Consider the following 26,426-nt stretch of genomic DNA (forward strand, 5'->3'; position numbering starts at 1 on the left):
AGCTGACAAAATGATAATAGAAACAAAGAAAGAGAACTTTGCTTAAAAATGGGTAAAATGTGATGTTTGTATTGCATTTAATGTTTATGTTTTAAGGCACATCACTGTGTTTTTAAAAAGTATACAAATATTATTATTTTTTTAAATTAAAGCAATATTATGTATCACTGACTATTGGGACTATGTGAGGGATGGCAGTATTAGCTATAGAGGAAAGGCATCTGTTTGGCATTAAGGTGTTGCAGCTGACCAACAACTGCATAACACTTTCTGCTTCTGATTTCTGCTTCTGATGAAATTGTATGACTTTGTAACAGCATGGGTGCCATCACTGCAGGCACAGAGAGGATGTTCTTGCAAGAAGAATGATACTGTAATGCATATTCAAAATGCAAAAAGAAAACCACACTGCTGATCACTTTTGTAAGTTTCCCCCTTGTTTGTCTGCAAAAATCCTGGTGTATAAATGTAAGTTCAGTAATGAACAGGAGAGAAGAACAAAGGGAGGTAACCTGGGAAAAAAAACTTTCTAGAGTTTTCTCCCAGAAAATGGCAACGAACTTGAGCACTTCAGCAAACCTATGTGGCTATGGCAGCAGGAACCAAAGTCTGGATTACCTCCATTACTTAGAATGGGAAAATGATGAGCCTTCATAGCAAGCCCTCTCAGATAAGCAATAGTGAAATCCACATATTATACCCATTTTTCTGTGTTACAAGACTCTGCGTTATGGAAAAACTATTCTAAAAATTACAGAGCTCCCAAAAAGACGACAGCTCTGTCTCACAACAAATCTTCAGGTTTTGAAATTATTCTTTGTTCTGCATTGAAAAAACACAAAGTCCTCTTGGTATCACTGTAAAAGCAAATTGCATCAGAGTTCCAATTTTATAAAAAACATGCTTTCTAGTAATAGACTTGTTTTCTTTTCTCCCTGCCCTATCTGTGCAAGTGATCAGTGAGCACTGTACCGTCAAAACTTTATCAGAACAAATATGCCACCATGATAGAATTCCATTTTGACCGATGATGTATTTTAACTTAGAGTAACTAAATTAAAATTACTCCATTCATTATAGGACTGTTCACATCACTTTAAACAGAATCTTAATGTCCAAAGCCTGGTAATTCCTCCCAGATATACCAGTGGAAAGTTAGAAGGGTTCTGCTCAAGAAGGCAAAGACGCAACTTACTCTCATTGATGAGTATAGAAATGAATGCTTCTTTTGGACACAATTTTGTTCTTGGTAAACAGACCTAAAGTTTATGCTGTATTCTCCTTACAACCTTTTCTACTGCTGGAGTTCCTGCTTTACTGGGATGACTTAGACCTCCCCGTTTACTGTTATTCCCACAGCAGTCTCCCACCTCCACTTTCTTGGAGGCTGCCATCTCTCAGCACAGGGCTATCTGCTGGGCCACATCAGCATGCAGAGATGCATGCACCACATCCCAGAGATGGGCCACTTCATGGTGAGAAGCTTTTCCTCTGCTGGTTTGCCCTTGTACCACAGTGGGTACATTACAACTATTACATATCAAACCTCCAATGATGTAGAAACTTTATATAAAGAAAAGCCAACATTTGACAAAAATGATGCTGTGGTTTCCAATGCAATAATTAAAAATACCTGCTGGAAAAACTCTGTAGATTATGGAGGAAGTAAACAGTAGCATGTTAACACTCAGCAACAGATATTCCAATGTGTGAAAATTAAAGTGAATGTCCCAAGTACCTTTATAAAATCCACTTAAAAGAAACACTAAGTTACTTATATTGAAAAACTGACACTAATTCTCTTGGACTGCATATATGGTGCTGTTATTTCCACACATGATCTTGCACAATTTTTTTTAAGTCATTATATTATCAAACATAATCCCAATGCTGAGATTATATCAACAAATAACACCAGTACGCTGGAAAGATAATTCAGGGTGATATCTGAAGCATTATGAAAACACAAAGAGCTATTACAACTTTCTAAAAATTCAAAATACAAGGATGCAAAATCAATGATCAAAAGCAAAAGACAAAACAAATGGAAGACAATGCCCTACTAAGATACACTGATGAATATTGACAGAATTTTACAAACAGTGAAGGATTAGGGGGAGAGAGAAAAACAACTAAAAAATGCATGTCATTCTCTAATAAAAGAAAGAAAGAAATGAATGAAACATTAATTTTCTGTTCAGTTCACCTGTGACAAAAAAGAACACTTTGATGGTCATGGAGCCTAAAACAAGTGAGAAATGTTTATTTATCTGCTTCTCAGCATTTGTATTTTGTCTTTCAGATAAGTCTTCCATGCAGCCAAGTAAAAAGCTTTATGATTGTTCTTTGAGCCCTTTTAAGTTGTTGGGCTTCTTTTTCTTTTTCTTTTTTTTTTTCTTAGCTTTCAAATAAAGCATTGTGTGCTGTTCTCTACTGCGGCTCATTTATCTTCTGCAGTTTCAGAGGAATATAGTACATGGGAGTCTGCATTGCTTTTTTTCTATACTGCATTTTAGCCTTTTGATTTCTACTGTTTGCCTCAGTAATAATGGATTTGCTAATGTTTGCCTTTAATTCTAATAGCAATCAAGTAACTGAATGATTTTCATTTAGAGGAAGTTAACATTTTCTTATCCACCCAGTTTGTAATATTTGATGTAATGGTCAAGCTAGCTGTAACTGCAGCATTTAAGTAATTTAAAAATAAAAGCTCGAGTATTTACTTCATAGACTAAGCTGAGTGAATGATTGCCTTGTTGCCCGAGCCAAGAATACAAGCTAATGCTTTCCAATTCTGTTATGGAGGGCAAAGGTTAATGAACATTTCTCTCATGTTTCTCTTCTCTATCTCTTCCCAACTGATTTTTTTTCAGACCTGAAATATGCATCAGTAAAGGCCAGGTGCCAAGAACTAACAGATTATGCTGACTTGCCGTGCGGCTCTTTTGGCAGATTTTACAATTACAAGGCCCAATCCTACAGCCTTGATGTGTGCACAACTCATGTAAGACCCTGGGAGCTCTGCGTCTCAAGAGCTGCAGCTAATGACGAATTTTGGTACAGCCGCTAATTCAGAGCATCTGGGGCAACTTTGGCTTGGGATTTCATACTCGCAGTTTTATACCCTGATGTGGGTATTCTAAATTGTGTTTCACTTAAAAGTCATAGAATAGTAACAGAATGGTATTGTTGCTCCAAGCTCCCACTGGAACTGGCCCGGAATTGAAACCCATGAAAACACACCAGCAAAATAAAGAGCAGGACCTGGTCTGGTGATTACCATTCTCTTTGAGTAATTGTAAGAACATTACATGATTCCGTAGTGGTAACTTTGTCTTAATTTAAGTGTTGGAAGACAGGTTTTAATTGGTTCATCTTTCATAATTGTCTTGGAACTTTCTGTGGTCATTTGTACATCCCTTACAACGTGGCATCTTAACTCTTCCACTCGTGCACATTTTCTGCCTGATACTCATCTCTTCCCATATCAACTCTTTTACATTGCTGAGCTTCAGCACAACTTGTGATTCCATTGACTTCAGGAGAGGGGAATGGAGAACACGATTTGGATCAGATCCATTGCTCTGTGTGTTTACCATCAGCAAATTATTCTAGATATAACTCAGTTCTGAAAGCATTTATTTATTAAACAGTCTCTAAAAGTTTAATTAGAAATGGAAAGCTTATATTTAAAGGCCACAATCAAGAAATGCTTATTTTAACAATTTTGATTCAGCTTACAACAAAACTGGTGAAGGCCAGATCCTCAGCTAGCGTAGTTCCCCCTGCAGTCACTGGAATTGCATTGTGTCAGCTCTGGTGCTTGCCCTTAGTGTTCAAGCTTAATGCACAGGATTTAATCTTTATTCCTTTCTCTTTTCTTTTTTCTTTCCATTTTTTTTCTATTTCTTTTGTAAATGAAGCACAACATTTCCTTTTATAGGAAATTTTATTTATTCCCAAAACACATGACAGTAATTTAAAATATATAAAGCGGAAGTTTTAATTCTAGCTATTTAGAATAAGCTTCATATGCTTAGTAAGCCTGCTCAGCAAAAAATAAATGATCCATTTTGGTCTGGGATGTCAGCTTTATGAAGTTTTTTAAAATGGCCTTTTCTCCCTCAAAGGAAGTTGGGAGAATTAATGTTCCTATAACGTTGTAGATTTAGCATTAGGAAGAAAGGCCTGGAAACACTAATATTTATATATGCTCTAAAGCAAAAGACAAAACACTTTATACACTTACCTACATTTTTTAAACTTGTGCCTTGCCTGGGGAATTTAATTTATGATTTCAGACTTCCTCAAGTTGTGCCTAGCGAATATACCCTGCTTCCAGTCACAAGCCAAAGATCCAAATGCTGAAACCATCCCTTGGCCAACCAAAGATCTGAAGGACAGCTCCTGTCCTCGCTGCAACAGCGAACAGCATCTTTTACATGTGCATTTCACACAGCAAAGCTTAAAATTCACAATCCTATTATATATATATATATAGTCAGTATATATATATTGACTATAACGTCAAGTAACAGGAATACTTGTGTTTCAACATTATGATAATTACGAGATTTGGGGTAGATTACAGAACTGACCAGTGAAATTCTGACATCTTGAGGTGCTGGATTTCACATTGCTGAGAATTAAATGTAATAACCAAAGGACTTGAAACTCTCCGGACTCCCCTCTTCTCTAGGATCCCTTTAATGCCTACTTTACACCACCGGTGTACTTTGCAGACATTCAGCAGCCGCTGCCGAGGAAGGAGGCCGTATGGTGCCCCCCACCAACCCAAGAAAGCCGAGCTCGGTTCCTCCGGGCCCTCAGAAACCACCACAACTCCGAAACCGCGGCCTGGCCGCGCGGCCCGGGCCCGTCCTGAGGAGCAGAAGCAGCCCCGGGGCGCCCCGCGCCCGTCCGCCAGCCCGCCTGGGGCGCTGTGGTAAGGCGGCGGCAGGGGCAGGGGCAGGGGCAGGGGCAGGGGCAGGGGCAGGGGCAGGGGCAGGGGCAGGGGCAGGGGCAGGGGCAGGGGCAGGGGCAGGGGCGCCGAGCTGTCCCGCCGAGCTGTCCCGCCGCGCTGTCCCGCCGCTACGGGAGGGGGCACTCGTGGGCCGCCGCAGCTCGTCGGGCCCCGCAACCGGGGAGTGGCAGGCGGCCACGCTTCCCGTGGGGATTGCGGGATAAGTACGTATCAGGGACCGCACGTGCCTGTGTTTCTGTATGTATAGAGCTAATTAAAGCTAATGAGTGAGTTTGGGCTTTTTTCCTTTCTTTTCTTTTCTTTTTTTTTTTTTTTAAACACTTACTAAAATGTCAGCGTTAGGACAAGAGGCCGGCTGTCCGTGGTTACATGTATGTGCGTGTGTATATAGGCTTTGGCTTTGCTGTGTAACCGCTCATCTGTCTCCTCTACGTCAGTTTCAGAGGTCGTTTTCCCCTCTCGTGCAACAGCTGGTGTTTGGTTTTATAAATGATCCCTGGTGCTGGGTTATTCCGAGGCTTCGGCAGGCACTGGGCTGTGTCACAACTGTGTTTGTTTTCTTTAAGCACAGTAGCAATGGAGGCTGTGGTTTGCTCATTCCTCAGGCGTTACAGTTTGCTGTTTAAGACCAGTTACAGTGCTCACTTCTGGCAGTAAATTAGCTGTATGCCGTTAACTTCGGAAATGCTGGCTGTAGAATTGAGCTCAGGTTCAGTAAACTTGTTAGCGTTCAGCTGATCTGCGAGTGTTTGTGAAAGGCCTTAGGGAAGCGCAGGGGTGTCCGAGGGGCACTGAGGACACAAGAGGTGAGTCCTGTCAAAGGGGAATTTGAACGATATGAGGCTCTGCCTTTTTTAACACTGTTGTTTAGTATAACGCACCACTCTGCAAAATGCTGTAGAAGTCTCTCTGTTCATCAAACATTCTAGGTTTTTCTTAACAATACAAAGAAAGAAATTAAGAAATTAGCCTTTAAGCTTACAAATATTATGGAGAACTCAAAAACCATAAGAAGTGGCAGACTAACAGTCTGTCCAGCCTAGTGGTTTGTCTTGGACATCAGAGAGCAGAGACGATTTAGGGAAACTGACCCAGCCGCTTGCTTCCCTTTGTGTTCTCAGCTGCCAGCCACGTTTCATGAGGGAAATCATACATACAGGTATCCTCGGCGCTTTTGTCTGGTTTAAATTTTTTTGTCGCTTTCACTGACTGCTTCCTAGATCTAGTATTGCAGGAAAAAGTTCTAATTTCAACTTTGTAATACCCAACCGTATCCTCCCTCAAGCTCCTCTCCAAACCAAGCAGCTGCAGGCATCAGTTGCAGGCCTCCTTGGAGCAGCGGTAGCCGCACTCACTTGATCTTCTGAATTGCCCTTCGTGAGCTGAGACCAGAATGCTCCTAGCAATCAAGATGTGGGCCCAGCCAGGTTTTCCTAGTGCTAAAACGATGCCCTGTGGTGGTCTCAGTATCTTTCCACATGATGCCCAGCATTTTGTTGGCTTTTTGGCTGCCACTAAAAACCAGAGGAGATGTGGTCAGGATGTTTTCAGGATGATATAACTGCATGGTTATTAATGCTAACTTCAGTGATTCTAAAAATTTACAAATAGGGTGATAATTGCTATTATGCAAGGGGATTTTGAAAATCGGTAGTAATTAGGTAACTCATTTCTATAAAGCTGTTTCAGAATCTCACTTTGTTCTTTGTTTAGATAGAAATCCCTGTACAGATGAAATATTCTTAAGGGCAAACAAAGCATTTTGGATGATAGGCAAGCCACATACATGTTTGTTTAATTTCTTTGAATTTTTGATTGTACAAGATGGAGCAAGTAAAAATTCTAAGTTGATTACCTAATACAAACATAAAGACAACAAGCTACGTGATCTCCTGTGCCTAGAAACCATTTACTTAAACAGCCTTATTGCTATGCAAAATCCTCAATGTTACTAGTCAAATTCATAAGGTAGTGTAAGAAATGTATGTAACGTGTTTCATTTTGATGACTTAAGTGTTGATTGTGGATAGCCTTCTCACTGTCAGCTGTGCTCCACTTAGGGACAACTGAATGCTACTGAATTGGTGGTGGTGTGGGACAGGGGTGTTTCATTTCAAACAGGAGCTTTCTGTATTTGGTATTAACTGCAAAATGAGAAGACCTATCGTGCCATTAACAAAGTGAGCAGTTCTGTGTGTTGCAGGAGGATTCCTTCTTGCTGCCTGCAGGTGGTCAGGTAAAGTTCAAAGTATAGGCAGAGAGCCTCTAGTTAAGTTCTTCATTTTATTCCAATTCTTTACATTGATAGAAGTTATCTTCCACGTCACTGTAGAGCCACTGAAATGCTCTTTCATAACTCCCCAAACTGTGCTGTGAGTTACTTTCTTCTGATGTACTAGACAGCAAATGGTTATCCCTTTTTGGAACAGGAAAGTGAGCAGTGCAATTATAGATGTTGTTTTACTTTTGGTCTTGCTGGATGTTCTGGAAATCCTACATTACCCTATGGTTGCAGTAAGTGATTGTTTCATGGCTGAGTGTTTTACACTAGTGGATTTAGAGGCTCCATTTGTTTCCTGCCTTTTAAAGCCTGCTTTTGGTGATTGAACATGCTTTCTTTGATACTTAAATGTCTGCCATTTGTGTGCAGCTTGTATTTTTGTTACTAAATTTGCCTTAGGTCCTGCTAAATGTATTTTGCTAATTGTAAGAGAACTGCAGAACAAGTTGATAGGAAAGAAATCACTCTGGCTTTGTAAAGGGAATTGTTGAAGTCGTATAAGAGTTTGTTGTGACAAACAAGCCAGTGCTTCATTTAAATCAGCAATTTGTTCACTTAAAATTAGTCATTCCAGGTTGCAGTTCTGCATGTATTCTCTTTTCTGGAAATTTATGTATTGTTTCTTGTGGATAATTGAATCATACATGCAAATGGAAGGGTGACTGGTTGCATAAAACAACTCATGCAACAGCTGTAGAAGAGGAAAAACAAAATTTATAGGCTAATGTGGTAAGAACAAGGAACGGAAAAGCAGTTGAATGTTAGGTGTTGAGAGATCATTAGGGATTGTTGGGTAAGTAACTATAAAGCCCATGCTGTACTGAGTACAGGAAGACACCTGGATCCAGTCACAGTCTCTTGAGCTTGCTGAAACGCTGCTTAAAGGATGTACTGCTGCTGTACGGTGCATGCTGAGATCCTGCGGTACCCAGCAAGGGCTGAATGGATGTCGTGGGTAAAGCTGCTCTCTTTTTACTTCTTTCCTGTGTAGTTCTGGGCTAGTGTAGTACTACTGGGTTTGTCAAGTGATTGTACAACTAAGTGCAGCTGCTGCAGAGCTACATGTCCAAGCATTGTTGTATATTGTATGGGCAATTACAATGAAATGCTTTTAAAAAAAAAAAAAAACTCTGGGCACTATTCCCTGAGAATATAGAGAAAGAATGTAACAGCAATATACCGTGGTTTGTCCTTACAAGCTTTTTTTTTTTTTTCCTGCTTAAAAAAGAGAGTAGATAAATCTGACTACCAAAAAATACTTGTTAAAATGCACTGTATATGCCTTGTAACAATATGTGAGCTTGCTGTTGATGTGTGTGAGTGGTCTTTTTTACGGCCATATTCCTGTTCAGGCAGTAGGGCACCTATGAATATGAGCTGTGCAGTATGAGGGTCTGAATTAAGAATACTGAGAAGTGTCCTACAGAATCCTATCGCGGGAGCATGTTTACAGGCATCTTAATGGCTAGACTCTGAGGACCAAATGCTGACGTATCCCTGAGTGTATTCATGGTTATAAACCTGCAAGAACTCAGGCCTTTTTTTTTTTTTTTTAGGAAAAAAAAAAAGGACAACTTCTCAATTATTCTCTAAATTTGGGCCACAGACACACTGCAGTTTTCTGTCAGTCTTTTTTTTGTCCATGGTTAGCTTTTGGGTTACTACCATTTGCTGGGAAAATTACTGCCTGGATAAGCTTATTTACTTCTTAATGTTATGGTTGATTTGAATTCCCTGGCACCATCTTGTGGGTGTTGAGATTAATGTTTGTTTTCTTAAGGTTATACTAAGGAATTCTGCTGCCCCAGTTCTTTGCACTTTAAAGCCATTTAAGCAGTCACCAGATTCAATTTTAGCACGTATTTTAGACTGGGTGATTCCTGTGATCATTTTATTATTTTTCATGTTTTGTCCATGTATGCTTTTCACTGAATTTTAGTGCCATTCAGTTCCAGTTTCTTCTTATCAGTGGAGTGGAAATTGGGAATGGAAGTTAAACGCAGAACTAATTTTTTCTTTGGAAGGAAAAAAAAATATTAAAAGGACAGAATGAGGGTAAATCATATTTAAGTTGATTTCAGAGATGTAACGGCACCAAAAAAACTCTAAAAATTTACACTTTCAAACTGAGATATTAGCTAAAATCTGAGCTAAGAAAGGTGTAGATTTATACTTAGAAACTTTTTTTTTAAAAAAAAAAAAAAAGGAAAAGGCAGTATTGAAAGGTCTTGTTGGCTTTTCTGTGAATGGGTATTTCCCCACTGATACAGCCTGAAATAAAGTGATTGCAAGAAGAAGGCCTCATACTGTGGTGTGAAGGATTCTAATCTCAAGAAAGGAAGACACAATTTGGCAGAGGCTGCTTTCTCTATTAGCCCCCCAGGCATTTGGGATTCGGGATGCGGACTCCCTGCAGTTTTCTGTGAGGTTTTTTGTCCATGGATAGCTTTTTGGTCACTACCATTTGCTGGGGAAATTACTGCTTGGACAAAGCCGAAGGAAAAATGGCAAGTACCCCAAAATTAAGCCTATCTAAAGCAAAAGAGCACAATGCACTACTAAAGACAATATTTGATATGCTTTGGGCCCTTTTCACAGATATGTGTAGGGGAAAAAGCTGATTTCTGTGAGGCTGTATAATCTGTTGTTCTGGTGGAGCCTGCAACAGGCTTGAAGATAGTTAGGTTTGCTTATTTTTTTTAATCTGACTTAGAAACTGTGGTGAGACTTGCATTTTCTAACTAAAAGTCTGGCTTTAAAAAAAAAATAGGGGCTACTTCATCCTTCTGATATGCTGAATATGATAGAAAATCATGTGTTCTATCATGTACTTCGTTAATAGCTCTACAATGCAAGTCATGAAAGATTTCATGAAATGAAGAAAGAAACCAAGTGCACCTGAGTCATTGGAAATAACAATAATATGATCCATCATGTGGCCCTGAAAAAGCCATTTTAGAGGATTAGAGTGTCATATTAGGCTATGCAGAATATTTATAGCCACCTTATAAAATTCTTCATGGCTTGAGTGAGTAACTTTTTGATAAGTAAATAAAATATCACCCTACATTGTACATTTTTCATATTTTCTCTTACCCAGATATTTACCTGTATATCCCCACCTTCCACTTTAATAATGAACATAAAGTAAATATGTCACTGCTGTGGAGGATTGCTTTTAGTGAAAGCACACATTGGGAATGTAGTGACTGGAGTAACTTCTGTTACAGCAACGGCTCCTTTTAGTAACAGCGTGAGAAAATCTCTGGTATCTGATCATATTTTTAAGGGATATTTGTGTGCTATGGTTTGCTATGATTTGGGTCAGCTAGTAAAATATACTGTTATTTTCTGACTTTGAGAATGTGTCTTACAACCATAACATCCTTGACATCACCTCGTGGAACTCACTGGTCTCCGCTAAATAAATTTCTACGAGGCAATAGGGTGGCCTAGTGAAAGAATGGATGTGTGCAGCTTTGAACTTGTTCAAATCTAAATTTCATCTGAAGTCTAGGTTTACCCTCATGGGAGGAGATAACACTTTTATCCTGTGCTAGAATTTGGTTTCTTTCTGCTCTTTTCAGAAATCGTACTCAAGGGTGAGTCTGCATCGCAGTGTGCACGTATGAGTGTCTTGTCCTCCAGTTTACTAATTTAACAGCTCGTGAATCAGACTGCGCTGCTCAGCACTCCGTTGTGCTTCTGATAATTAATCAGATATGGCTCTAATTACTGACTTTCAGCAGAACTTAACTGTGGTCATCTGTAACGTCATCTATTATTGATGTATTGTAGGAATGTAAGCAACAGAAAAAGAACTTGCATTAATTTTCTAATGAAAACTGTGTGTGTTTTTCCTTCATAACCTCTATCGTATTGCTTAAGTGTGGCTTCCTCATTTGAAGGTATCTCTCTTTTTAAGTATAGCTGCACGGAGCCTTTCTAAGCTGCAGGCAGTACCCCAAGCACATAAGGTAGCTGGCTTTGAGCGAGAAGACACCTGCTTGGCCAAGGCTACTGGTGCACCGTGTCAGCAGGGAGCATGCCCAGCCCTTGTGCAGAAGTGCTCACCAGAGGGAGCCATGCGCAGTTGTTGCATGCGACGTGAACCTGGTGCTACCACTTGTTTTCTGCAAGCCCTATTCTTTAACTCATCCCTTTTGTCATCAAAAACAAAAGCTATAATGCTCTGAAGTGGCATATCTTCATACTATCTGTTCAGAGATGTGCTTTTACTTGTTTCCATTATTTGTGAATTTTGAGGACAGACAGCAAAGATGAGAAAAGGTGTTATATTTTGCCCTCACGTTGGGAGGGAAGATGCATTGTCACAAGATGTATTGATAAAATGTACTAATTTTATGCAAGAATCAAATGTGGTTGTTTCTTCTAAAAAAAAAAAAAATTAGCTTAAAAAAAAAGTGAATTACTAAGCTCAAATATACAAATTAGTATACTAATTGTTAAGAGTGATGAAGCAGAAATGTTATATGACTTGCCCCCAAGGTTTCTACTGAATGCTTCAAAATTACTTGAAAATAGGTGAGGTCTTACTGTAGGAATAGCATAGGCAATAAAAAATGGCATATCAGCAAAAAGAAAAAAAGTGAAAAGTTTGTTAAAGCAAGAGATACAAGATGCATCTCTCCTAATGCACTTTAAGTACTTTCTTTTAGAATTTTGAAATGCAGATTTGTGGAAGATGTTTAACTGTATGTAGCTTGTAAACAGAAGCAGTAGTTTGTCACAGAAGTAATAATTTCTGTGAGGGAGAAGATGTGAAGTAGATCTCTACAAATCAGGTCACTTCAGTTTCAGTATATGTGAAGCCAAGTCCAGCCTCAGAAATAGTTGAATGTTATTTCCTGTTTCACAGTTGTGGAAGTGGAAGGACAGAGATAGGGACCCGACTTCTAAAAAATGCTTAATAATTGCTTTCTGCTGATTAATATCATCGCTATGTTGAAGCACTCCTAAAATTTGGTTACTTAGGAGGTCCCTGAGAGAGAGCTTATTTTCTGTGTTGCAGCCCTCTTTTAGATGGTGGGCTCTGTCCTTTCTTCCCCTCCCAATCTAAGGGTTTTGTGCATTTTTCCATAATTCTCCTACTCTGTTAGAGGTCGAGATACATATTTTGACTTAATTGGAATTTCTTTTTACAGCCTTGCCATGAAAATGAAGCAGTCGATTTACTCATATACACCTTCCTCAAAAGTACTTTGTATTTCAGCTACACTTGGGAGCAGCAACAGGAGGAAACGCTTCTGTTTTATGGGGCACCATTAATGGAAGATGCATTATGTAGGGACAATTGCTAGGGAACAAATTCATCCGAGATTATTTATTTAACTAAGTACGTTATTGATGTTACACCTGGGCGACTTTTTGCAAGCACATATAGCAACTAATAGGTGCAAATTGGTATTAGCATATCGAAATTGATGCAGGCTTTTACTAACTACTGCTTCCTTGGTCTGAAGGCCATTTGGCAAGGGAAGACAACTTATCAAAGTATTCAGGGCTGGTTTAATGGCTTACTTTTATGGAACACATGGAACAAATATATTCCCCTAACACGATGTGCACACTCAGTAAATGCCTGATAACAGCACAGTCACCTACTTACTTGGTTGTTGCTTGTATTCAAATGGTGAAATTAGTAAAGGGCATGTGGCTTCATGTGTAGGTAAAATGCATACGACTTTGATTTGAGTGGTTGGAGGCATTTGTAACTGTAGGAACACGGTGCTGTAGCACTTAGTGCAACTGCCACTACATCTCGTGAGATGAACAGGTCAGGAGAACGTTACGGTGTTTCGAGTTTTCTTCTCTGCTTGATTTCTCAAGGGAGCTTAGCTGAAAAATCAGTTAAAATCAGTTGGCGTGAAGCACTCATTGCTAGCTATAAGGAAGCCAGAAAACATACTGGCAATTCTACTAAAAAGAATAAATGGAGGAAGTGGGAAATGAAATAACTTTTCTTCACTTCTTTAACAATATGCTATACTTAATTTTGCTTGGGGAATTGATATCTTAAAATATACTCAGGGAGTACTCAGAATCTAAATAGAGTGTTCACTCCAGCTGGAGTCCTTTACCAGAAGTCTTCCTTCTCAATCCGAAAGAGAGGCACACAAAACACTTCCTTGGGGATGCAGCTTTCCACCCTTTCCAGCTTGAGGTGATCCCAAACTGATGAACTAAGTGGCAGAGAAGGATTTACCTATTTTGAATAGGAAAGAGAGAGCACTCTGTCTTGAAAACTTGAAAGCTTTCTTTGGAACCTTAAAAGCTTTACTGTACCTGTTGAGTAACTTCAGGTTACAGTACATAGGGATATTAAAAATAAAAGTACTGCTGTTTTGATTTTTTCTTTATAAATTTGTATATATGATGTGTACATATAAATAAATATCTTCTAGAATGCCTCTTTACTACCTGTTTGCCATTAGTGTATTTTTATTTGATCTTTTTTTCCTTTTTTTTTTTTAATTTCCATTAGCAGTACTGTCTGGTTATCATTGAGAATTACAGGTTGAAGTCCTTCCCTAGAGGTATAAACGAGTCAGAGCTGCAATCAAACCATCCAAGGCATCTTTTTCAGGTGAGAAATAGAGAAGAATTACTAGTGTATAGAGTTAAAAGTTTCTTTAAAAAAAATAAATTCACTTATAACTTTCAACACGGCAAAGGAAAGCACAGCATAAGCTACATTTCAATAGAACAGAAGAGAGGATGCCAGAGCTCTTGCTAGAGCTGCTGTTGATAGATGTAACTGGGAAGACTGGGTATGTATTGGCCCCCTGAACACAAGAGTAAGAGGAGTGCTGCCTGATACTGCCTACAATCTGGATGGAGCTGTGTGAATACTACTGATTTTAGGTTCTCATGTAATACTGTCCAAGCCTACCTGCAGGGCTGGTTGCTGAGCAGCGTCATTATAGTTATTACTGTAAAAAGTTTCTGCTTCCAGGAAATTCTTAGTCTAGAATGAATTAATTTCTTATTGAGAGTCCAGCATTGACTAATCTGAGGCAACAGAATTCACCCAGCAAAAAGCTGGAACCGTAGGAGAACGTTTAAATATTCTGGGAACAATCTGGTTTTCAATTCATCACATAGTAAATTATTTTTTTTTTTACCTTTTTCAAGGCAGAAAGATGTTTCCCAATAAAATGAAGATCTGCTTATAGAACTCATGATAGTGAAGAAAATTCTTGAGTTTGCTTTTGTTCCAAATAAAGAAGCTGTAAAGCTTGCACACAGCCCTGATGTATGAGTTTGTTAGTGTCTCTACAGGGTTAGTGAACCAAAGTGGAGGGACAGATTGCTGTGAAATGTGCTTTCCACAGCTACTGCAATAGTAGACCATAAAATTGCTGCTAACTTTCATTGGATCTCTAGCCAGTGAATCTTCTCACACCCCTGTATATTTCCCTTAGCATGATGAAGTAAGAGAAATGGGGGGTGGGGGATCTTAATATGTGTATTCAGTGCTAGACAATGAACTCATAGTATGTATGCTTCAAATAATTTTCTCTATTAAAAGTTTGCAAACTGCCAACATTTCAAAAGTGGAAATATTAAAACTTGTTGCTGGATGCACCAAATGCTGTTAAATGGTGCAGTCTGAGTCTGCAGAGTTAAGTCTCGCAGTAAATGCTATAAATGAACTGATAGAATTTGCAAATATGAAACATTAACTGAGCTTTATTTTAACCATTATTGTGAAATTCCTCTAAGGAAGTAAAGGGAAAAAATACGTAGGGGAACATAAGGACTCGGACCAGTGAGCGGTGGGCTCTGAGCTACAGTGCTTTGGTACACTGCAGCTATGGAACGGAATTGTGCTGCACAGGGCACAGAATCCATACCAGGTTTGGTCTGTTTCGGGCCAGAACTGGGGTCTGATATTTGGGATGCAGTAGTCTTCTGTGCTATACATGGGTGTGAGCATTGTTGGGATAATTTCAAGTGCCAAGAAAACAGCCCATCTAAAAACCCTAATCACAGACACATATGTAGGACACAACTGTTTGAATCGTGCCTGGTATATTTTGGACCAATTGTAAAAAGAGTTATGCAAATAAGGAGCACCAAGCACAGTGACTAACTCAAACCAGTTTCTACTGTAGCAGGGCTCCTAACAGCATTGCTCCCCACCTGTTATTCCTATATCCATAGCTTTTTAATGTCCCCTGTGTTTTCTTGTAACAGCTATAGTTTGTCTTCCCTGCTGTTCCCTATCATTGATCCACCATCACTTGCTCTGCCATCCAATGAAGAAACTGAGGAGGCAGTTGCTGATAATGTTCGAAGTATGTGCAGACTGGCTGCCTGGCCCCCAGCCACTGCCTGCCTGCCTCTAAGGAAGCCAGACCTGTAGGTTTTGGTGTTACATGTGGGTTTTTGCCATATGCTGCACAGGTCCCATTTAAGAACTTAATTAAAGAAAAAAAGTGCTTTTGACAGGCCTGCAGGTTCTAAAGTTATTAATAGGGGGTTGACAGAAAGACAGCACAAAGATCTTTTCTGGTAAGAGCAGGTTAAAAATAAAAACTCAAAACTCTGACAGTTTTGTATAAATGACTATATGAATATCTAGAAACACTTTCTAGCTATTTATGTATATAGGGAAAAAGAACCTGTCGATGCTCTCCTAACTAGTATAAAATAATGTGTGCTTCTGAGCTAATACTTTCTGTGTGTTGTAATGATGCAGCAAACTGAACTTTTGATACTTTCCCAATTTTTCAAGAATACATGGTTCTGAGAACAGTGCTGCTTTTGTTTTGAGGAACAATGGGAAGACTGCTCTTTGTCAAGTTTGTCTTTTTTCATATTTTTTTTTTCTTTAGGCTGGAATTTTAGTGTTTTGATGTCAATGAAGAACAGGATACCTCTCATTCTTCTAGCTTGTGGCTCCTTTAACCCCATCACAAATATGCATATGCGTTTATTTGAGCTGGCTAGAGATCACCTGCACCAAACAGGTCAGTAAGGGTTTATTAGGACTACACATACGTGGTGTTTTCCTGGGAAAAGGAAGACACTTCTAACACGTGTTATAGCTAAGCTGTCACTTTACAGTTGTCTTAACTTTATTATTTTTTATTTGATGATTTGATATGAAGCTTTTGTGGAATATTCAATATAGAAATTCTAGCATTGCCTCTTCCTCTGACTTACTGCATTAAAAAAGGTATCACGTGTGTCCGTGCAACTGAACTGAAAACTTTATCAGCAGTTTTAGAATCGTATGCATGAAATAGACTGAATCTTGTGAAAGACCTTCAATAGTTTTGAAACTGAAAAGAGATGTTTATGTTCAGACTTCATTCTTTTATGGTATGTTGTATTTTAATACGAAGAAGTGTTACAGCTAGCAGCTTTGACAACTGGGTGAAATTGGAGAAAAGATGAAATGTTAATTATTCATTATCCATCTTCAGTAAGAGGTACAACTTATCTCCCCAAGCAAAATAACTTCTGAAGAAGAGTGATCATAAAAGCTAGATGTCAGCAGGCTAGAAGGTTTCAGCAACAAAGGAGAAAGCTAGGTAATATCAAGAACTTAAGCAAGACTGATAAAAGCTTTGGAGGAGCATTGTGCTCTAAGCTTGATAACTGCTTAATTGCTGAGGCTTTTATCTTCCTTCTGGCTGCGAAAATGTACACATACCTCTGGAAGAGGTTGGAAGGGAATCATAGCTTACTGGAACTTGACAGGGATGTTGCTAGGGAGGTTGTGCAATAGGAACACGCATAAAAATTAATTTGGTTCTTAAATGTGCATGGGGTGGGTGCAGGAGGGAATCTGGTAAACCCTCTGGTGTAGCTGTGCAGTAAGAGCTGCAGCTACCTACTCACCATATAGTGTGAGAGTTCTTTGCTTTTTCATGAGAAGAATTGAACAACTGGCTCTGAGAGCTGCTTTTATGGTTTTGTGTTTTTCTGAAATAGTAAAATGATATTGTTTCTCCTGGAGGACTAGAAATAAAGGGTTAAGGGACTTGAATTAGCTTTTCTTATTGTAATTTTATAACTCCTTTGGGTTCCCAGGTGTGCAAAGTTTACAAAGGCAATGTGAGACCAACCGGTAATTCTCTTACATCATGTGTTACAATCAAGTAACTTATTTCTTAACCTTAAAAGAAGGATTGATTTGGGAAATTAATTATGATTCTGCCTGAATTGCAATTATGCCCTGGTCTGTGCCAGGGTCTCTGTAACAAGGCTCCACCCTTTATTCAGAACAATTTATTTAAACAGGTCTAGTGAAAATCATATTAAAAATGAAATTCTGAATGGCTGAAATGAAATTTGTGCCTTACATCGTGACTCTAGCATCAGTCCTTTGTTCTGGATAGGGTATGACTTGAATTTTGACTTCTTAGTTCAATGTACAGGGATTTCCCGGTATAAGTACTTCTTATGCTGAAGAAAGTGAAATTTAAATACATCTGGGTTGCCTACAGTGTAATCCTTGCACCTTTTGAATGTTTAACCCAGTATGTGTGCAAAGCAAGAATCCTCAGCTTGTGGGAACTGTAGTTATCTCAAGCAGAGGTAACTTGATATGCAATAACTGTAAACATGGGTATATGTGTATGTATGTGGTCTTTCTGGCTATGGTGAGGGCAGTTTCTCAGACAGAGAAGGTTTGCAACATGCTATAAAAATGCCTGTGTTATGGTGGAACCATTCCCACACAGAAACTTCATTTATCATTCTCTCATGGTTCTTGTCCTGTTTCTGCTCCAGTAGTGACCCAGGGAAGAAGAGAAGAAACTGGAGGCTTTTGCTCAGAAGGAGCCCTAGTTGCAGGCTGGGAGCTGATAGTGGGGCTGGAAGACAGTGGTTATACACCTCTAGAGCTTGCTTGTAGAAGTGAGGCAGTGGTCTGCCGTGTTTGTGTTGACTCCCTTCAGTCACAACAAATACTGAATGCTTGAGAAAGTAGCTAGCATGAGTGCAAAATTAACTAGCATGAGAAGCGATGTTGCCAAGGCTGGAGAAATTACTGCTGGTGCTACTTCCATATTTCTATTCCACTGCTAATCAGGCAGAATTGATGAGCTGTGCAACAGCTTGGCTGGACCTGACTTCCCAGTCAAGTTTTACTGTTACAAATGACATGACTACTGCAGTGTGCATCCTGACTGACATCTCCAGTCGTTCTCTCTGCCAGCTTTTTACCCATCATTTCAGTTTCAAATGCTGTCTAATCTTGTTTTATGGAGTTTGATACTTCAAGCAGTATCTGCAGTTTCATTGCCACAAGTCAAGTAATTCAACCTTCTTTTGTTAATATCAGTCACCAAATCTTGTAATGCCACCTTCTAAATACAACAGACATGTCTACATGTGACAGAGTAACTTAGTTTATCTGAGTTTTATTTCAAGTCCTATCAATTTGAGTCCTCACACATAACTAGAACTTTCTCAGATTCAATTCCTTGTTTTAAGATACTCTTGAAATTTGAACTGATGGTGCCAAATGTCTTTTCATTCTGTTAATACCTGGTGTCAGATGTTAAATTTGACCATTAAGTCCAAAGTGGTAGAATCAGCCTGTGTAAGATGTTCAGAACGTTGTTTGCCAAACATTGCCAGCGGAGGATGCTTACATCACCAAGATAAGACCAGAAGGGATGCAGGGCAAAGGAAGGGGTGTGAAAGACAAGATGTTTCTGGCTCTGACAAAACAGATGCAAGGAGGAGGAGAAGGAAAATCAGTTACTATCTTCCGAAAAGGTGGGGAAAAAATGTGAGACATTGGTTGTCAGATGCAGTTCTGGGCAATGCAACTGAGAAATCCAAGGAGTAACTAGTCACCAGCAAGTCCTGGGAATTCAGAAGCTTATGTTGTTCAACCTGATACTGTCAAAAAAGAATGAGATCAGATTATAACTGCAGCAAGTCAACTGGAAGTCAATGCATTCATGCTGTTTTCTTGCAACAATTCTGATAACCAGAATTTTAACACAACACAAAAAAGGCTTTGATCCTGCTGTTTGTGTAGTGTGTATAGCAACACAGATATGGTTGGTCTAGGATCAGATCTGCAATAGTTACTCATTGTCAATATTTATTGTACGTGCAGACATTAGTTAGGATTAACTGAACGTGAATTAAAGGAAACAAATTTTAATTTTCTTTGTTTTCATTAAAAGGCTTACAGAAGTACTTGCTTAAATAGAGCAGTACTTTAATTATACTAGGCTCTATCCTTGAAAGATACATGGGGAGATGTGCGCGTGGCTTAGCATCCAGAAGGAATTAAAACTATTTGCACACTTTGCAGAGGTGCAAATCAAAGTATAAATCTTAAGACATCTCAAGATAAACTGCATCTCTACATAAGAAGCTTCCATTACATAAAACTCAATTTTCTCAGTCCTTATTGGTGCACACAGTTAGCTCCTAATCTTTTACTGAGTTTAGGAAATTCAGGATAGGGTATCCTGTGAGCAGAGTATTGTACCACGTTAATATTCGTACTGTTACTCCCACGATGCTAGCTTTCTCCTTTCCTTCTGTAGGAAATGCTCATTTGCATAGATGTCAAGATAGGGTTGGTGGCTTTTTGTTCTTTTTTTTTTTTTTGGACAAATCCAATGAACTGTAAGAGAAGTGATATTTTGAGGTCTTAGTATGAAATGTTTATTCTAGATGTGATATGTGGAGATCATACAGTGTTTGTTTGAGGACTGATCGTTGTGCATCCCCAGGAACTCTCCTCCAGCAGAGGAGTAACTGAAGCCACGATGTATTTGAGAGTGGCTGGTGGCTGTCTGGCTGCAGAGGTAAATCTGCATCTTCAGGCCCTGTAGTTCACTCAGCCAGGTGGATGTGATTTATGTTTGTCTAGGCACTTATATGGCATCTGTCACTACAATCTTTGCACACCTCATCTATTTCAGTGAATGCATCTTTCAAGTACTCTGAAGTGGTGAAGATAAAGCCATCCATCCTATGAAGAGCTATCACAAAAGATTGTCCATTACTGTTCTGATACATTTGTTGTTTGCTCTGACTTTCAATGCAATGGCAGCTAAATTGTTTACCCCTTTTGATTTTCCTTCTGCTGACTTCTCCCAGGAGGTGACTGAACATAAAGTAAAAAGTCTTGCCTATTTTCTTTTCCTTTTTCATGCTTGACAATCTCTGCATACGTGTCATGGGAAGGTAAGCATAGGATGGTATCCTTTTCATGTTTTATTTGTCAGCAGTTTTGAACAATTCAGATATTTGGGATTTCTTGTGTCTAGGCATATGGTGCTTTCTTTTTGTTTTCCCACCCTTCACGGCATCAAAACAGTTATCTATAAATAAAGTTAATATCTTGATTTAAATGGAACAGTTAAAAAGTCTTGTATCTGTTTTCCTAACATTAATAGGCTGAGAGTTCTGGGAGGATAACTGCTGATCTCTTGTGGGTTCAAGGGAAACCATTCCTATTACTTTCATTCAGAACTTTATTATGTGATTTTAATGTATGTGTAGTCACAGAGAGCAGATTAAAGAAACAATCCAATGGACCATATTTTGAAATACAAGTGTGACAGTGTTTTTTCAGTAAAGAAATGCAAGCTTATTTTAGGATAAGCTACTGGTGGGTCTTGGAAGGTTAAAATGTGAGACTGCATTGTAAATATTTCCAACACTTCATTTCTGATAGCAAGTTTTACATCATTTTACTATGTTTTGAAATAGCTGCCACTTCTTGTCACAAAGCAGGACTGACTTAGTAATCAGTGATTTTCTTTATGTATTTAATGTTGTGTATATACTGTGCAGTAAAATTCAAACTGCTTATCAGACTCATTTTGTTCGTAGATATGTGGGTAACCTTATGCCCTTAGAATAGGATTAATGAAGCAGATAAAATGCTTGTTCCCAGACAAACCTTCCAAAACCCAGTCCAAAGATTTGCAGTCCTGTGTCCTGCAATTGTTCACAATATCTCTGAATATCAGTATCCATTGATTTCATAGTGAATTGGCTAAACCCACTTCCTAGTGAAAGCTGGGAATGGTTGGCCTAATTCCAAGGGAATTTACAGTACAGATAATCATGTTATTAACTTTATACAGGCAGTTCCAAACCATCTTTCACAACATGAGCTGTTAAAAAATGGTAGGAGGTGGAATGATGCAGCATTCTCAACCAGGCAAGGCATTTTGAAATTGGTAGAACCTGGGAATGCTCAGGTTCTTCTGGGCGTGTCGGCTCCATGCACCTTTCAAAACATACCTATAATGATCTGTGACCAAGGAGCATTGGTTCTGTCACCCACTCAGGCTGAATCCTGCCCTTTGCGCTGGTGGCCAACACCAGTCAGATCAGTCTCTTGCCCAGTGCTGAAGAGAAAACTGGGGCAGTCTCCAGGGAGTGAGGGGGGAAAGAAAATAAAGCATTAAAGCCCAGGGAATTTGGTTTGGCTTATGCTTGCAGTCTTTGAATACAGGACAGAAGCCTTAGGTAGCTGAATTAAAAGCTGTCAGCTTAAGACTCTTTTTTTCCTGTGCTGAGAGCTATGTGGTCCTTAATATCTACAGGAAAGGAAAATGCATGTATTTCCAGGCTTTGATTTGGTATTGTGTTTAAACAGTGTCATAGAAGCTACTAGCAAGTCCTTTTTTTTCCTTAACTTATTATAAAGTGTAAACTGGGAGGGGTAAATACTGAATGATAAGGAATTTCATTGTAACCTACAGATGAGATTGGCACTAGTCAAAATAATTGTATGTAAGCCTGTATCAGCAAAACTTTTAAAGCTTTCTAGTTTTAACAGGAACATTAAAATAAGAGTGTTGGTTCATCTGTTCTTTTCGCTCATGTGAAAGCATCAAGTCTTACATGTAATAAACTTTGCATGGCACATGCATCTTTTGATGGTGTTGTTCCTTACAACTGTTACATGTTGGTACTGCTTGTTTATAGCGTCATACTGTAAATCGAAACTCTTAGCTAGAAAACTTTACTTGGGGTAGTTAATTTGGCGTAACAAATCAGGCAGATAAATGAAATGGTCTAATGCTTAAGGATAAAAATACAAAAGAGACCTAATGTTTTTCAGGCAGTGCTCAGCAGGGAGTAAAGTTTCCAGAAACCTTTAAAACAGTACTGCCTCGTAGTACGTATTAAATAGGATTCTGGAAAAAGGAATAAATTAAAACAATACTCGAGCACAAAGTCCTATTGCAACCTGCTCTGGAGATGACAGAAGGAAGAACAGTGTTGGGGTCATTCCTGCTCACTGGGTAGGATAACACTGCATCTGCAGAGATTCCCTGTCTGTCACAGATTTTCCTGTGACACTGAGAGGAAGATGGATAATGATCTAGTTTTGTAGTCCATCCTCAAAAAAATATTTACCTATATCCATTTAGCAAAGAAACTTCAGCCATGAATGACCTCTTTTAAAAAAGAGAAAAACAAAACAAATAAAACTGTATGGGAAGCAAATAACAAATGTGCTCAACTCTGATGATAGAAAAAAAGACCAAAAGCCCTTTAAAGATTAGAAGAAAAACAAACGTATACAACAAAAATAACTGAAGTCTTTACAAGCTCCTACTTGAAAGAACAAAAAAGGGGGAAAAAAATCTGGCGATATCTAGAGCCCAAAGAACTAAGGTTATTGAACCCTAGAATAAGAAACAAATTCTTCTCATCTAGTTTGTTTTTTGTACTTAAAACAACATTTTAAACGAAATACAGTTTTAAAATAGTGTTTAGTTATTACTCAACAGGACAAGCAACAACAGATTTCATGATGACAACAAACAGCATTTCAAAGAAGCAGAATGGGAAGGCAATTCTGAAGCAAGAAAGGCTTGAAACTACCTGTAATTTATGGAGCAAGGAAGAAAATATCAGAGCAAATCTAAAATAAATTTTAAATAATAATGATAATAATAAATTGAATTTAATGATTTCCTTTTTGCTTGCCTACCAGGATTGAAGGATGTGTTTGAGCATGCGAACTTGTGAATTACAGAAGAGGACACAAGTTGGTCAGAGCCAGTAATAAAATATTCTCCTGTATTTTGAGCCATAAACTCGTATTTTTAGGTTGCAGCTTCTTGTGTGTGTTATGTTTGAGTAGTGCTAGGTTTCCCAGTGGTTGTGAATCACCTCAGACTGTTACAGTGTTTGATTTTCAGTATCTTCAGTGTTAGCAATGATTCTTTCAGTTAATTTAATTTCTACTTTAGAACAGGAAGATATGACATTGGAAGCTCTCATCTCATCCAATTTATTCAGTTCTAGACCAAACTTGAGACTGAAATGTTTACAGCTCTCAAGAATATGGCAGAGCTTGCTCATTCTTGGCTAGCATGACCATGCAATTTTAGGTTTTACGTTTAATACATCTCTCTGAAATATAATGGAACAATTTTTATATGTAGAAACTGACCGGTGAGGAACTGAAATGTAGAAGAGAAAATTGTTGTTACCCTCATTAAGGGTTTTTTCTTATACATTAATGAATTCATAGTGTAATTGCTTTCCCTGTCAACTGAGAATTTACAATAGCGTTGTGTCTTATCAAAGTATCACAGAATGGTTGTTGTTCATATGTCAAGAGGAAGTATTTCCAATTTCAGGTCAACAGATGGATTTAATTATATACACATCTTTGCATGTTCCTGGGAAATCTTATCTTGCACTATTGACCATTTTGGCTATACTGAGAATGTTTTTAAAACAGAGGATAGGTTGGGTTGACATTTTCACAGGAGAAAGGCCTGTAAATAGCATTGAAATTTATTGCTGTTTTTTAAACTTCACCTCCCTTAAGTAATTTTGAAAATTTTACTCCTATTATATCAAAATAATTGTTACATTACTAAAGTGCTATTTAAAATTATTACTGTTATGTGCTAATATCAGAAATTATGAGTCCAAGTTTATCATTTTAATTACAAAGCTCTGGAGGGAACTTGCTGCATTCTGTGAGGTTTTTTGTTGTAACAACTGAATTTTTAAAAATTATTTTTTAATCTTCAGTATTATATTTATCATAGTTATTTAAAATGCATGTGTTAGACTAGAATTTTTTTTGTTTGTTTATTTGAAACACCTTTGCTTTCAGTTTGAGGGATGCAACTCATATCAGTGCTTTATTTCTCAGACTTACTAAATGAGAATTACATTTTAATCTAGTTCTGTTTCCTGATATGAAACCAGAACTGCTAATTCTAACAAAAGGAGCTCATATTAATGTCTACATTACAAGAGTAGAAAGATATGGGCATATTTTTCAAATTTAATTAACATGATCAGGCAGATAGAAGGGGTGCTTAATGGCAGCTCAGCTGATGTTTGGACCGTAGTTTCATAAGTCTAATTTTAATTTTAGTCTAATTTAATTTTAGTCTAATTTTAACCCATCTTTGTTCTTGAATCATCTTATTTGTCTGACTTGTGTTAATCACAGCCACAATAACATGCTATATTTCTTGCTTTAGCACAATGAAAAGCACACTGATTCTGATAAATAACAAGCACGAGACACTTAATAACAACCCAGTGGTCAATTAAGTCATCCATTATTCTGGCTGTCTAAAAGCTGTACTGGTACAATTATTGAAATATAAAATTTCATTATATCCAGCAATTTTGATAGCTTGCATCATAAATTATAAACATCTCTACTTGAAAATTGCATGTTTATCCAGATACTGTGTTTTGAATCATCTAATGATACAAACATATTGATAGTACTTATAAGTGGTTCAGAGTAACAGGAAGATTGCTTTTCAATTCTTTTAAATTATTCTTTTCTTATTAAAAATATTACCTAGATAAAAATGTTAAGTGGTTCATGGCTTCCTGTAACTTTGAAGTTTACCGTGCTTTTAGCAGCAGGCTGGACTAAATGAGCTCCCAATATTCCATCTACCCTAAATTTTGAAGATCCTATGAATATGACTATTTTCTTTTTCCTTCTGAAAGGAAGATACCATGTGATAGAAGGCATAATGTCTCCTGTCAGTGATGACTACAGAAAGAAAGGCTTGGTTTCAGCAAGGCACCGGGTAGCAATGGCAAAACTAGCACTGGAGACATCTGACTGGATTCGAGTAGATCCATGGGAGAGCGAGCAGGAGACATGGACAGAGACAGTAAAAGTGTTAAGGTAATTACATTGCTATTCCATTGCTTTTTCTTTCTTTATGAAGTTACCGACTGCCAGAAATCTGTCAGGTTGATGGATCAATGCACAGAACTCACTCTTGTAAAACACCCAAGCAAAGCATGTCCGTTTATGGCATCTTCTCCTGCGAAATAAAGTATTATATCTGTGACGATAGAAATTCATGTCACTGTCCTCTGAGAAAGGTTGTGTAATCAGTATTTCCATATCTGGAGTCTTTCATTTCCCAGTGCAAAGTAGAAAGGCTTCCCCCAGACCTATGCATTGGTACTGCACTGCATAGTAATGTGCTTGTGCCATGTAAGTCACTAGATGCCGTGTGGAAAGCCTCTTTGACAACAATGCGCCCTGGAAAGCCATAGTCATTGAAACAGTTGGGCAGCAAAGTTCTTGGCTCCCCTTTTGTTTCTGTAGCTTTTAAGTCACTAAGCAGGTAATTGAGAGATCTCAATCAGAAACTAACAGAGTTCAAAACAGCTCTATTTGTCAGGAGCACCCTTATTCTAGATTAGCTATGATGGCAGTATTATACCTGCGGGTTTATCTGTTCGCACTTCCTTGAAAAGCTTTTTTTGTATTAACTCTAATGGCAAGTTAAACCCAAGCCTATAATTGCTGAAGTTCTCCACAAAATCACTGAATTTGCTGTTATTGTGCTAGAAGGAAAAATAAAACACTTTGTCTAATACCTGCCTAGAAACATAACTTTTCCCCATATGCTTGCTGTTGATAACAAATGCATTACAGTGCAAGGTATAAAAACACAAAATTCTTGTGCTGAGCACCTTCTGGAAACAAAGGTACTACAAAAGTCTACAGGCACCGTTAAAGTGAAAGACTTCTTGGATGTTTTTCAAGAAAGTAAGTGTGCTGTAAGAAGTATTAATTATTTCTTATTCGTGCTCAGATTTTCTAACTTTCTAACTGAAAACAGTTGTTTGTGTAGCTGAAGGCTTTAGCATGTGCCTTCCAGCAGCTGCCCAGAA

The 26,426-nt window shown here is 38.3% G+C and overlaps 1 protein-coding gene and 1 long non-coding RNA gene across 20 annotated transcripts in view; one reads left to right on the forward strand and one right to left on the reverse strand.

The window, feature by feature from the left end:
• LOC310904482 overlaps nucleotides 1–4,718 on the reverse strand; it is a 58,619-nt gene extending 53,901 nt beyond the window's left edge. Inside the window, exon 1 of the long non-coding RNA XR_014588396.1 lies at nucleotides 4,599–4,718. This is a non-coding gene — a long non-coding RNA (uncharacterized lncRNA). The remainder of the gene's footprint in view (nucleotides 1–4,598) is intronic.
• A 111-nt stretch (nucleotides 4,719–4,829) lies between these two features.
• NMNAT3 (nicotinamide nucleotide adenylyltransferase 3) overlaps nucleotides 4,830–26,426 on the forward strand; it is a 31,708-nt gene continuing 10,111 nt past the window's right edge. For 5 of the 19 annotated variants that reach the window (XR_014588373.1, XR_014588374.1, XM_083849280.1 and 2 more), the window contains exons 1-4: nucleotides 5,057–5,187; nucleotides 13,771–13,872; nucleotides 16,127–16,261; nucleotides 25,239–25,422. Coding sequence is in view for 3 of the 19 variants with exons in the window: in XM_083849280.1 (XP_083705406.1) it covers nucleotides 16,147–16,261; nucleotides 25,239–25,422 (299 nt within the window). In the remaining 16 variants the exon portion in view is untranslated. Of the gene's footprint in view, nucleotides 4,946–5,056; nucleotides 5,251–5,338; nucleotides 5,356–5,379; nucleotides 5,791–5,884; nucleotides 7,221–7,513; nucleotides 8,221–13,770; nucleotides 13,873–16,126; nucleotides 16,262–25,238; nucleotides 25,423–26,426 lie in introns of those variants that run through there. The other 14 variants (XR_014588372.1, XR_014588375.1, XR_014588376.1 and 11 more) reach the window with 14 other exon arrangements.

This window comes from Anser anser (genome assembly GCF_964211835.1).
Source record: "Anser anser genome assembly, chromosome: 9".
Lineage (NCBI taxonomy): Eukaryota > Metazoa > Chordata > Aves > Anseriformes > Anatidae > Anser > Anser anser.